This window comes from Miniopterus natalensis, chromosome 4 (genome assembly GCF_054644295.1).
Source record: "Miniopterus natalensis isolate mMinNat1 chromosome 4, mMinNat1.hap1, whole genome shotgun sequence".
Taxonomy (NCBI): domain Eukaryota; kingdom Metazoa; phylum Chordata; class Mammalia; order Chiroptera; family Miniopteridae; genus Miniopterus; species Miniopterus natalensis.
In genome coordinates, this window is record NC_142084.1 from 19,971,212 (window position 1) to 19,984,854 (window position 13,643).

Here is a 13,643-nt window from a genome sequence, read left to right on the forward strand (position 1 = left end):
AGGGCTCCATTTCCTCCACAGCCTCACTCATACATTTTAATCTAATAAATGTCCAGAGGTATCACAATGCAGTTTTAATGTACATTTCCCTAATGAATAATGAGGTTGAGCATTTTTTCATGTGCTTATCTACCATCTATGCATCTTTTTTGGTAAAGTCTTTATTCACATCTTTTCCTAATTTTAGTTGGGTGTTTGTTCTCTCATTATTGAATTTGGAGAATATTTTATATATTCTGGATACAAATATTCTATCAGATATATGACATAGCTATTTTTTCCCCAATCTGTGGCTTTTCTTTTTCCTCTCCTTTTGAAGAGCAGATGTTTTCATTTTGACAGAATTCAGTTTATCAATTTGTTCTCTTATGGACTCTGATGTCAAATCTAAGAAATCTTTGCCTAAGCCATGCTTACAAAAATTTTCTCCTATATGGCTTATAATTTTTAGATGTTACATGTAGGTGTATATTCATTTAACTTTTGTGTGTGGTTCAAGGTATGTATCAAAGTTCATCTGTTTTGTAAATGTATATCCAGTTATCCTATCACTAGCTTTTTTTTTTTTTTAATATGTTTTTATTGATTTCAGAGAGAGGAAAGGAGAGGGAGAGAAACATCAATGATGAGAGAGAGTCATTGATCGGCTGCTTCCTGCACACCCCCCACTGGGGATGGAGCCTGCAATCCAGGTATGTGCCCTGAGGAAATTGAACCCTGACCTCCTGGTTCATAGGTGGACATTCAACCACTGAGCCACACAAGCTGGGCCTATCACCAGCTTTTGAAGAGCCTATTATTTTTCTCCACTGAACTGCCTTTGCACCTTTGTGAAAAATCAGTGGCCCTTGTACGTGTGGATCTATTTTTAAACTCTCTATTCTGTTTGATATATTTGTCCATCTTTATGCCAACAGCAAAGTCTTGATTTCTGTAACTTTAAATAATTATTAAAATCAAATATGTTTAGTCTTTCAACTTGTTCTTTTTAAAAGCAATTTTGGCTATTCTATATTCTTTGCATTTCCATATGAATTTTAAATTTAACTTGTCAATATCTACAAAAAAATCCTACTGGGATTTTGCTAGAAATTGACTTAAATCTAGAAATCAATTTGGGGAGAATTCATATTTTAAAAATATTAATTTTTCAAACCCAAGAACACAATGTATCTCTCCATTTATTTAGGTCTTCTTTAATTTCTCTCAAAGTTTGAATTTTTATACAGGTCTTGAGCACATTTTCCCCCGCCAGAGGTATATTTACTTATTTTCCTATCTTTCGCTATTGTTAAATCCAATTTGCTAAAATTTCATTTAGAATTTATGCATCTATGTTCATGGGGGATACTGGTTTATAATTTCCTTTTCTTGTGATAAATAGCCTTGTGAGATTTTGGTATCAAGCAACCCTGGCCTTACAGGCCATGTTGGGAAGTACTTCCGTCTCTTCAATATTCTAGAAAAGTTTGTGTAAATGGTATTATTTATTAGTTAAATGTTTGGTAGAATTCACCAATGAAGTCATCTGGGCCTGGATGACTTTATTTTGTGGGAAGGTTTTTATCTACAAATTCAATTACTTTAGTAGATAGAAGACTACTCAGTTTATCTGTTTCTTCCTGAATGAGCTTTGGAAGTTTGTCTTTCAAGAAATGTGTCCATTTCATCTAAGTTGTTAAATTGATTCATAATATGGTTCATAATATTTTCTTATTATTCTTTTAATGTCTGTAGTACCTGTAATGATGCCACCTTTTTCATTCCTGATATTGATAATTTCTGTCTACACTCTTTTTTACCTGATCAGTCTGGTTAAAGGTTGTCGATTTTATTGATCTTTTCCAAGAAACAGCTTTTGGTTTCACTGATTTTCTGAATTGGTTTTCCATTTGTTTGTTTTATACTTTATTAATTTCTGCTCTGATATTTGTTTCCTGTCTTTTGTTTACTTGGGTGAGTTGAATTTGATATTTTTCTCCAGTTTCTCATGGTTGGAGTGAAATTCATTCTTTTAGTGCTATAAGTATCCCCCTAAGTACTGTTTCAGTGGCACATCACCAATACCTAAATGAAGGGCATCTACTAAATTCAGTATGTGTTTCCCCTTCCTCTATAGCAGTGAAGGAACTCTCTCAAGGCAGTGAAATGCGGGCAATCATAAGACTTCTATCTTGTGTCTTGAAAGCTGTTGTTTCATAAGTTTTATTCTATATTGGAAGTGGGAGTGTTGTTTCTGCAGAGGGTATATTCAGTCCCTGTTTCTCTATATTGATTAGAATGAGAGGTCTCAAACTTTGCAATGGCTGAAAGAGAAGTTTCCCTTATATGGAAACATCACAAGTCCTTTAACTATTCTCCTATTGCTAGATTTTTAGTTTTACTATCAGAAGTATGCTGTGAAGGTCATATATTTGGTGCATGTCTGTGAATATTACTGAAGAATAGTCCTATAACTGGAATTGCTGGTTCAAATATTTATTTTAATAGCTATGGTCATATCTAAAATAAATGTTAGATAACTATAATATACTTGATTTCAAACTAAGGAGCACACAATTATGTCAATAATATATATTTTTAAAAGCATCTCTGTATAGCTCTTTTGTAGGAAGTGTCATTGTCATGATTTGAGCAAACAGTGATTCTGGTTGTTAGAATCAGGATACTCTAGGTTATGCTTCAGCACCATACTGCAAATTCTAGTGATTTAACACACAAAGGTTTATTTCTCAGTCATATTCCAATTCTCTCACAATTCAGCTAGGTGCTCTGGTCCCTGTTGTCTTCTTCATTCTGGGACCAAAGATGATGGAACAGTTACTATATAAAAAGTTGTCAGTCTGTGACTGAGGGAAAGAGACAGTGGGACACATACATTGCATCTTATGCTTCTAAATATATGTCAATTCCATTCTTATTTTATTGGTCAAAGCTAGTCAAAATGGCCACACCTAACTTTAAGTGGGTGAGATAATCCAATCTTACCATATGCCTGGAAGGAGAAACCTGGAATGTTTGGAAATAGCTGTAATGACGGTCACTTTAGTAAAAGTGTGCGATCAAAAATTTCACAAAAATATTTTAAAGCATAAAAAAAAGGTTTCACTTTTATAAAGTTCAGGGAGGGGAAGTCCTCAAGATTGCAGTCACTTCTGACACCAACTGCAGATATCAGGGATCCTCAAGACTACACTGCTTCTAACAACAATTGTTAAGTTTGGGGGTCTCCAAGACGAGCCTCAGATTGATGGATAATTCTCTAGAAGGACTCACAGAATTCACTGAAAGCCGTTATATTCATGGTTATGCTTTATTACAGTGAAAGAATACAGATTAAAGTCAGTCAACGGAAGAGATGCATGGGACAGAGTCCAGGAAAGTTCCACATGGGAGCTACCAGTTGTCATCTACCAGTGAAGTCATGGACAGCACTAATTCTCCCAGCAATAATGCATGACAATATGCATGGAGTACTGCCAACTGGGGAAGCTCACTTGAGCCTTGGTGTCCAGAGTTTTACTGGGGCTTGGTCACGTAGACATGGTTGGCTGCCTTTGTGGCTCACCTTTAGTCTTCAGTCCCTCCACAGGTCCGGTTGATAACTGTGTGGCCCAAAACTCTCACCATATGTCACATTGTTAGACCATTTGGTGTGGTCCAAAGCCCCAAGTAAACAAAGACAGTCTGTCTTATCAGGCAGAACATTCCAAGGCCTTAGAGATCACACTGCAGGACATGAGGACAAAGACCAAACTTCTCTTTGGGTAAGCTTAATTCTTTACTACACGGGTTAAATCATATTTGACTTAACATCGTTTCAGAATGCTACAATTAAATTGCCTATGGATCCTATTTGAAAGAAAAATACATTTGAACTGTATCAGTAGTAATATTTGCTACCTAGTAAAAAGTCTTTATTTTGGGCTTTTTACTAGGTAGCAAGTAATGGGGGGAAAAAAATCAATGCCATATTTATTTTAATATATAAATTGTGTGCTTTCCCCCAAAAAACTTAGCTACACTCCCCACTTTTCTACCTTGCACTTCACCGAAAGCATTACCTACATAAAAAGACACTCAGAGATTTGCTTTGTTATTATTTGTTCTGTGTGAACCTTACAATGAATTTAATTGTGCTCTGAAGATCTATCCTGCTTCCTTTTAAAATTTTGGTATTTAATATTTAAAAAGGTATATGATCTATTTTCTAAATAGGTTAAGATTTTTCTGCCTACTCAAGAGATTTTTGAGATTCAACCTTCACTTCACATTTTTTGAGATTAAGCTTTCCCCAAAGGAAATTAGTAAAGGAACTATTTGCTCTGTGCTCCCCCTGTTTTACAGGCTCTGCCTTCTTGCACAGCGCCAGCCACAACCCTGAGACACAATGGTGAAGGTCACAGTGAACAGATTTAGCTGTATTAGATGCCTGGTTACCAGGGCTGATTTTAACTCTGGCAAAGTGAAAGTTGTCACCATCAATAATCCCTTCATTGACCTCAACTACATGGTCTACATGTTCCAGTATGATTCTATTCATGGCAAGTTCAAAGGCACAGTCAAGGCTGAGAACTGGAAGCTTATCGTCAATGGAAAGTCCATCATCATCTTCCAGGAGCAAGATCCCATCCACATCAAATGGTGTGATGCTGGTGCTGAATATGTTGTGGAGTTCGCTGGTGTCTTCACTGTCTTGGAGAAGACTAGGGCTCACTTGAAGGGTGGAGCCAAGAGAGTTATCATCTCTGTCCCTTCCGAAGATGCCCCCATGTTTGTGATGGATGTGAACCATGACAAGTATGACAATTCCTTCAAGATTATCAGCAATGCCTCCTGCACCACCAACTGCTTGGTGCCCCCTGGCCAAGGTCATCATGACAACTTTGGCATCGTGGAGGGACTCATGACCACAGTTCATGCCATCACTGCCACCCAGAAGACTGTGGATGGCCCCTATGGGAAGCTGTGGCATGATGGCCAAGGGGCTACCCAGAACATCACCCCTGCTTATACTGGCGCTGCCAAGGCTCTGAGAAAGATCATCCCTGAGCTGAATGGGAAGGTCACTGGCCTGGCCCTCTGTGTCCCCACCACCAATGTGTCATTTGTGGATCTGACCTGCCGCCTGGAGAAAGCTGCCAAATATGATGACATTAAGAAGGTAGCAGGCATCAGAGGGCCCTCTCAGGGCATCTCAGGCTACACTAAGGACCAGGTCATCTCCTGCAACTTTGACAGTGACACCAACTCCTCCACCTTCAATGCTGGACTAAGGACCAGGTCATCTCCTGCAACTTTAACAGTGACACCAACTCCTCCGCCTTCAATGCTGGGATTGGCATTGCCCTCAGTGACCACTTTGTTAAGCTCATTTCTTGGTATGAAAATGAATTTGGCTATAGCAACAGGGTGGTGGACCTTATGGTCCACATGGCCTACAAGGAGTAAGAGTCCCCTGGACCACCAGCTCCGCTGAGAGGAAGAAAGGCCTTCAGCTACTGGGGAGTGCTGGGCTCAAATCAATCCCCCAACACACTGAGAATCTCCTGACTCCACAGTTTTCATCCCAGACCCCCTGAAGAAGGGGAGGGGCTTAGGGAGCCCTACCTTGTCATGAAGAACCATCAATAAAGTTCACTGTGCCCAGCCAAAAAAGAAAAAAAAAGGAAGGAAAAAACTATTTAACTTTACTAAAAAATTAAGGTTATTCATTTTAAAATCACAAATGCCAACTAGTGTGTCTCTAAATGTGAAAAAACTTACTGCTGTTTGTACCATGTTCAAACACAGTGTGAAGCCCCTGTAAAAGGGGACTTTATGAAGTAAGTATTTACAAATAGGTCAGGGTTAGTCATCACCAACAACATTGATTCAAAGCCATCACCCTGTTTTGAAGCATGAATATAGTCAAGGGGATTGCATAGAGCTCAAGATTTTAATAACACTATGATGTAAGGTAGCCTTGTCCTGCACAGCCTTGGGGCTCTGAACTTATTATTTCTTAAAACAAGTAAGAAAAATGATTTTTAATATGTTGCTTTTCACTTATGCTTTTCTAGTCAAGTCTTTATAGTGCAAAGTCATCAAAATAAAATGTAACATTGAGCTGTTTTCCAACTTTGTAGATTACATGGTTTTAAAAGCTGTAACTTAAATAAAATAATTCTGCAAATACACTGTTTTAAAAAGAAATAAATGAATTTATTGTTTAAACATTGAATTTAGTGTTCGAACATTTCACAGGCATACTTTGTTGATTTAGAGATAATTGTCTCCCATTGCTTTATTTATGAAAGGCAAAACCCTGTGTTATTTAATTGTCAGCACAAATCCAGGATCATTGAGAGAAACAGGGTCAGTCATTCTAAATCATTTAATAAAAGTAGGTTAGTAGGTCATATTTTATAGCTGTCCTGGCGATCCACCATTTTTAAGAGCATTTCAAAAAGTAGTCACTAGCAAAAATGAAAATTCTTAGCCTTTTGACCAAAAAGAAAAATTTAACACTGAAATTTTTTTAATAAATAGTAGTAAACTCAAGTTACTAAATTTTTATTTCCTTGTTTATGGCAAATTTCCCTATGTTAATTCCAAATCTTTGAAAAATGACATATCTTAAGATTGAAAATTAAGTTTACAATAGTTTAACTTAACTTACTGGATTTAGAAATCCAAAGGGAGTTCTTTTTTAATGATTATCATTCATTAACTTAAGGAATTTGCTGTATTGCTAATCAATTACACTAAGGTCATAAAGTAGAACAATTGTCAGAGGAAATAGGAAAAAATACTGTAATATTTAATGGAAGTAATATTTAAAATGCCGCATCATAGCAGTACTCTGACAACACACACACACCAATCAAGTACCCAAACAGAAATAGGGCAGCTCTTTGTTACAAACTATTGAGGAGACATTGGAAAAACAAGCTCACAGACATCAGCAAGGTTTGCAAGTCGCTGACATTGGTAACCAACCCAGGACAGACAACACTGCAAAAGTACAAACATCTGGGCAACACAGCTAGGTACTCGTGACAATAATATTCACTACAGCTCACATCGCCGCTGAACACACACACACCTGCAGCAAGGCTCCTGGATGGTGGTGTTAAAGTCATTACAACAGCAGAAATTAATACAGAGCACAGCATGTCTGGTTTTTACATTTCCATGTATGGATTCCACATATTGAGTAAAATTATACACTCAACATTTACTATAGGGAGAGTTACATCTTCAAATCTTTCCTGTGAGCCTTATAAAAACATGGGGTGAGGTATGCAAAACATGTACAAAATAAAAATCTAGACCCTGGCTGGTGTGGCTCACTGGTTGAGCATTGACCCATAAACCAAGAGGTTGCTGGTTCAATTCCTGGTCAGGGCACATGCCTGGGTTGCAGGCTTGATCCCAGTGGGCAGTGTGCAGGAGGCAGCCGATCGATGTTTCTGTCTCAATCTTTCTATCTCTCTATCGCTCTCCCTTCCTTTCTCTCTAAAAATCAATAAAAATATATTTTAAAAAATCTAAATGAAACCACTTTCCTGCATATCCAGCACTTGGAGTGGTGTGGGGTCTAAGATGGGCTTGGAGGAGAAGTCTAGACTTTTGAGAATTCAGAAAGCTCTGGATTTAGGAGGAATGATTTTTACCAGAAGAAGGGAGGAGTTCTTATGTGTGAGGGTTGGAGCTATTTTCTTTCATGATTTGTAGCATATGTATTCAGTTTGGGTTGCATCATAGTCAAAGAGTGTATTTTAGATCCCCAAATCCTTGTTGAGTATTTTTGCCTTTATATTTAAAAAAAAGAGGTTTTCACCCTAGCTGAGTTTGCTCAGTGGTTAGAGTGATGGCCCTTGGGTTGGATTCCAACAAAGGACACGTGCCTCTGTTGCAGCCCCGGCCCTGGTCCGGGGTGAGTGTGGGATGCAGCCAATCGATGTGCACCCCCCCCATCTCTCCCCCTTCCACTCTCTCTGAAAAGCAATGGAAAAAATATCCTCAGGTGAGGATTAAAAAAAACAAAAAACCTTTTTTTTTTTCAGAGAACATATTGTTACTCATTTACCTTTATCAGCATTGATCACACTTTCCTACTTTTACGGAAGTTATCAAGTCTCTGAAAGGAAATCATGACACCATCCACTGATGAATGAAATGTGTCTCATTAAGAGCAAATGGCTGTTGAGTCATATCCTGAAAGTGAGTCCTTACTTTTAGCAGAATAATTACACAGGTGCTTCAGAAGAGAACCCAGTCAAACTCATTATATTGATTTATTTCCCTGTGGGACAGTTTTCATTTTCAATCCAGAAAAATTCACTAATATTAAACTTGTAGAATTACCTACATAGGTTGCCATTAACAAGCAGTGTTGGTGATGGATAACTACTTCATTGACTTCTGAGTACAAATTAGTTGCATTTCCTTGAATTAACTACCTGGAAAATTGTGCTAAAAACATTAATTAATAAATCACAGCATTTCCTATACAACATTCACAGCATCCCGAGCATTTTTTCTAATTGTTCTTAGTATAGAGTTTGAACATTATGCAACCATGAAGAGTAATGGATTTGAACAAAAGTTCCTTTCCCCAAACTCAAATTCCCCTATATTGTGGAAATTGTATAAGACCTATTTTAAAATAGCCTAAATTTAATTTAGACTTATTTTTGCTATTATTTCATAGAGATGTGTTGAAAATTATAATGACTATACCTCTGAATTATGCAAAAATATCTCCAAATAGTTTTAAAATTAAATGCTTCAAATTTTAAACTTCTGTGTGCTGCCTCTTGTAAAGCAGGGGAGATATAAGGAGGGCAGCCCCACTTAGATTTCTCTGACTAGATGACATCATATTATCCTATTGTCTTAGCTTGGGTTTGTCTGACCCACAGACCCAATTGCAGACATTTTTCTAGACATAGGACAATAATGGAAAATGATTTTTTGAGTACACTTTTTAATGTCTTATTCCATGATGAAAGACTATGGATGGATACAGTCTCTAGTTTTCCCCCAGTTGCTCTGGACACTCCTCTCTTTGGCTGGTTCACCCTCATCTCCTCAACCTTTCAACATTAGTGACCATGGCCCAGTTCTAAGAGCCCATCTCCTCTGCTGATTCTCTCAGTGATGTTAGCTCTTCTCATAGTTTTGTGCTCAATATGTTAGTGACTTCCAACTCTGTATTTTCAGTGTTCACCTCTCTCCTGAACTTGACTTTTATATCCAATTCTCTATTTGACTTCTCTTGGGTTTCTGGTCGTCACCTCAGACTTATGTCCAAAGTAATATAATATTGTATGTCAACTTTAATCGAAAAATAAATTTAAACAACACACACACACACAAAAACCCAAAACAAAGCAACTCCCAGATCTTCTTCAAAACCTGCCTCTTGTTGTTATCCTATCTCAGGAAATAGCAACACCGTGTTTCTAGTTGCTCAGGTCCAAAACATTGGAATCATCTTTGACTCCTCTGCATTGTCTCACATGCAACATACAGTCTGTCATCAAATCTTTTCAGCTCTGCCTTCAAAACATGTCCAGAATCTGAACATTTCTCACACCTGGACTACCACATCCTGGTTCAAGCCACCATCACCTCTCACCTGGAGTGTGCGGTGGCCTCCTAACTGGCCTCCCTGTCTCTACTCTTGCTTCTACAAATTTTATTAAATTAAAAAAAAATTAAAGTATAACACAGTAACTCAACATTTATATACCTTGCAATGTGGTCACCACAATAAGTCTATGACTATACCTACAAAATATATGCAGTAGCCAGAGTAGTCCTCTTGGAGGGTCAGCTTGTGCCACTCCTGCTAGAGACCCTCCAACTGTGTCCTTGCTCAGGGTAAAACCCACTCCTCACAAGCACCTGAGAGACCTCCCGCCCCGTTTCTTTGGTTTCCTCCTCTGCTGCCTCCTCCTTCCCCCTCCCCCCACACTAAGCACAAGGGGCTCCTCCTGTTCCTCCCACCCTCCAGGTACACTCCCGCCCGCGGCCTTCGCACTCACTTCCCCTCCACCTAGAATGCTCTTTCGGCAGATGTCTGCAAGGCTCATTACCACCCTCCCTGGGGCTTTACTCAAATGCCACCTGCTTTTTTTCTCCTTAGTACTAACCGATATACAATACACAATATGTTTTGTTTCTCTCTCTCTCTCTCTCTCTCTCTCTCTCTCTCTCTCTCTCTCATGTAGGCTCCAAACAGGCAGAGGTTTTGGTGTGTTATGTTCACTGCTATGTCCTCATTACTTAGAATAGTGCCTGGCACATATGGGTACTCAATGCATTATTATAGGGGAATGTCCTGCCATCTCACAGATTGGTCCAGTAGCCAGAAGATGGATGGATAGATGATAGACAGATGATAGATAGATGACAGATGATAGATAGATGATAGATAGATGACAGATGATAGATAGATGATAGATAGATGACAGATGATAGATGATGATAGATAGATAGATAGATAGATAGATAGATAGATAGATAGATAGATAGATAGATAGATAGATAGACAGATAGACGATAGATAGATGAATAGAACAAGCCTATAGTTAGGTTATAAGTTGCACTGCCTCTCTCCCAGCCCTACTCCAGGGAAAGCAGCCCAGCACCAATACAGAATTACAGATAGAACTCTCCCATTTTAAACTGAAGACAGCCTATAATCATTATACCTTTCCTATTTCTCAGGAATTAAGTATTAAATAATACCTTTCATGTGAACATCTTAAAGTGTGTTTTAAAAAAAGAATACCATAATTATCTGTAGTTATACATCACTATTATGCATCAGTTAGCAGTAGAAGGCTTAATGGATTTAACATCTCACTGGCTTCTGACACCTTCGTATTGAAACAGAAAATGCAAGAGGAGCCCAAACAGCAGTTTGACATTTACAACATGCCATTTAAACCTTAGAAAGTCTATTATTGCCCAGCTTATTAGCATAAGAAAAAAGTGAAATGACTTGTAGACTGTCAACAGCATCATGGTGTCCTTGGGCCAGCCAGCGTTACCTTAGTTAGCTTCGCTGGGCTCTTCCTGTCTGCTCAGCAAGGCTCTGAGACGGAAGTGGGGCTCACTCCTGGCGGTTAACCAAGTGTTTGCCTGAGGTCAAAGTGTGAATGACACATGTACTCAATGATGAGAGAGTCACTGATCAGCTGCCTCAAGCCCGCAACCCAGGCATGTGCCCTGACCAGGAATCGAACCCCGATCGCCTGGATCCTAGGTCGACTCTCAACCACTGAGCCACGCCCGGCCAGGCTGGTCTTGTCATTTTTGATTAAAAGAATCCTGAGTAATCATTCTCTAATTATTCAAAGGAGGAAAGTCAGGCTCATATTTAGGGAGTGACTGACTCAAGGTTACACAGCACATTGGAGACAAAATTTGGACTTGAAATCAGATCTATTGATTACCATTCCAAAGAATTTTCTTCTACACTGAGCTTTATATACTATATCTTGTAAATTATCCAATATATTCTGAATGATAATACAGGTCTTTTTCCCTACCATGTTGCATCAGGGCAAAATCCATTCATTTAAGCAAAAGATGGAGGACCATTTATCAAGGAGTCTGTGATATAATAAGAGAACTTAGACTAACTGATTTGTGTCTAGGTAAGTAGAAAAAAAGATTCAATTATGACAGAATCAAAGGTAGAAACCATGTACTTGATTGTTTATTTGTGTGTGTGTGTGTGTTTGCCAATAGAATGTCTAACGTGTACTAGGTACAGCAATAGGGTCATTAATAAATATGATCATGTGTAGTTGCCTTGCACTGGGGTTCATGCATTGTTGAAATTCAGTGGAAGGAAGGAAGGAAGGAAGGAAGGAAGGAAGGAAGGAAGGAAGGAAGGAAGGAAGGAAGGAAGGAAGGAAGGAAGGAAGGAAGGAAGGAAGGAAGGAAGACAATGGAAAGAAGAAAAGTAGCCCGGCCAGGCGTGGCTCAGCGGTTGAGCATCGACCTAGGATTCAGGCGATCAGGGTTCGATTCCCAGTCAGGGCACATGCCCAGGTTGCAGGCTCTATCCCCAGCCGGGGGCGTGCAGGAGGCAGCTGATCAATGACTCTCATCATTGATGTTTCTATGTCTCTCTCTCCCTCTCCCTTCCTCTCTCTGAAATCAATAAAAACATATTTTAAAAAAAGAAGAAAAGTAGAGTGAGTTTCAAGGAAAAAATAATTGTTTTTTTTCTACTGTTCAACAGAGTTTATATTATTAGCTAGTATCTTATAGTGATCTTAAAATACATCCATGAAATCTAGTCTACTATGAAACTACTGCTTTTCCTAAATTGAACAGAAGAAACTGTGAGAAGAGAAACTTCTAGTTGGAGCCTCAGACCACAAGCCTGTGTTAGTAGGACTGAATATTACGAACAAATGAGGTAACAGAAGATGATGACACTAGATAAGTGTTGTAGTTCTGTGAACTGCTTATGACAGGGCTCAGTCATCATCACTAATAATCATTTATAAGGGCTATTAAATTGTGTGAAAGTGGGAAGTTCCTGGATTTAATGAATAATAATGTTTTAGAAAACCTGAACTCTTGATGATGAATAGATGTTAAGATTATTCTGTTTGAATTATTGTTTCGTATATGCTATATCATTCTTTGTGATCAGAATTTTTAAACCACAAACAGGATGTAGACAAATGGTGAAGAAAAGAGTTTCAGAGTCAGAAAATAAGATGGTCCTCAGGAGAATTTGTTTTGCATTGGTTTGTAAAAGTGTTCACCACTTTAGAACTTGCTCTTTTCTAGTTTTAAATTCAGTAATGAAAGACAACACCCCAAAAGATTTCTTATCACACAAATGAAGGGCATCGCTTACCACACTATATGTAGTTAAAATTTAGACATTGTGAAAAGAACAGGGAGAGAGATTTCACTATCATCCTCATCAACTTAGCAAAATGTAGTATACCATGGGAATTACTTATTAAAAAGGTTTTCTGTGGGTAAGAAATCTTTAGCCTAACTCTATTGTAACCTAGACAATCTAGTTGCCGTTGTAGATGGTTTTCATCAATCGTTTTATATTTCAAGCAGAGTACTTTATAATAATAACTATTTCTGAACTTCTGAAACATTTAAAATATTTTCCTTAAGCATGAATTTTGTTACGATTCACTGGTGGCACTGACAGTAACTTGCCGTGTCATTTCTTATTTTAATAAACATGTGCGTGCGTGGTTCACCATTCACACGCTGTTAATTGGTTTCTCGTGTTTGTTCTTCCATCTGTATGTCTCTGGGCTCACGTCACTGTCTTTTGGAGAAATTCCAAGGTCTTGGCTTTTCCGGTCAGCAATTTGCAGTCTTTTTATGAAATACCTACACTAGCACCACATGCAATTTTCACCACCGATTCTTTAATCCAAGTGCCCATTCAACAAATATGTGCCATTCACTGTTGGAGACTCTGCAAACAGAGGTGGGGCAGACAGAAACGGCCCCTGTATTTAGAACCATTCTTGTGTGAGACAGAGGAGACAAAGAACAGACCAGTGAATAAATGAAAAAGATGATTTTAGCAGTTGATAAATGTTATCAAGAAAACAAAACAGGTAATATGATAGAGGGTGTGGGAGGAG

The 13,643-nt window shown here is 38.4% G+C and overlaps 1 protein-coding gene across 1 annotated transcript; it reads left to right on the forward strand.

Annotated features, from left to right (window-relative positions):
- The first annotated feature begins 4,390 nt into the window (after positions 1 to 4,390).
- On the forward strand, positions 4,391 to 5,451 carry LOC107525423 (glyceraldehyde-3-phosphate dehydrogenase-like). The gene is made up of 2 exons (XM_087815935.1): positions 4,391 to 5,218; positions 5,284 to 5,451. Exons 1-2 carry the CDS (start codon positions 4,391 to 4,393, stop codon positions 5,449 to 5,451), a joined length of 996 nt encoding a protein of 331 aa, XP_087672061.1.
- The last annotated feature ends 8,192 nt before the right edge of the window (positions 5,452 to 13,643 follow it).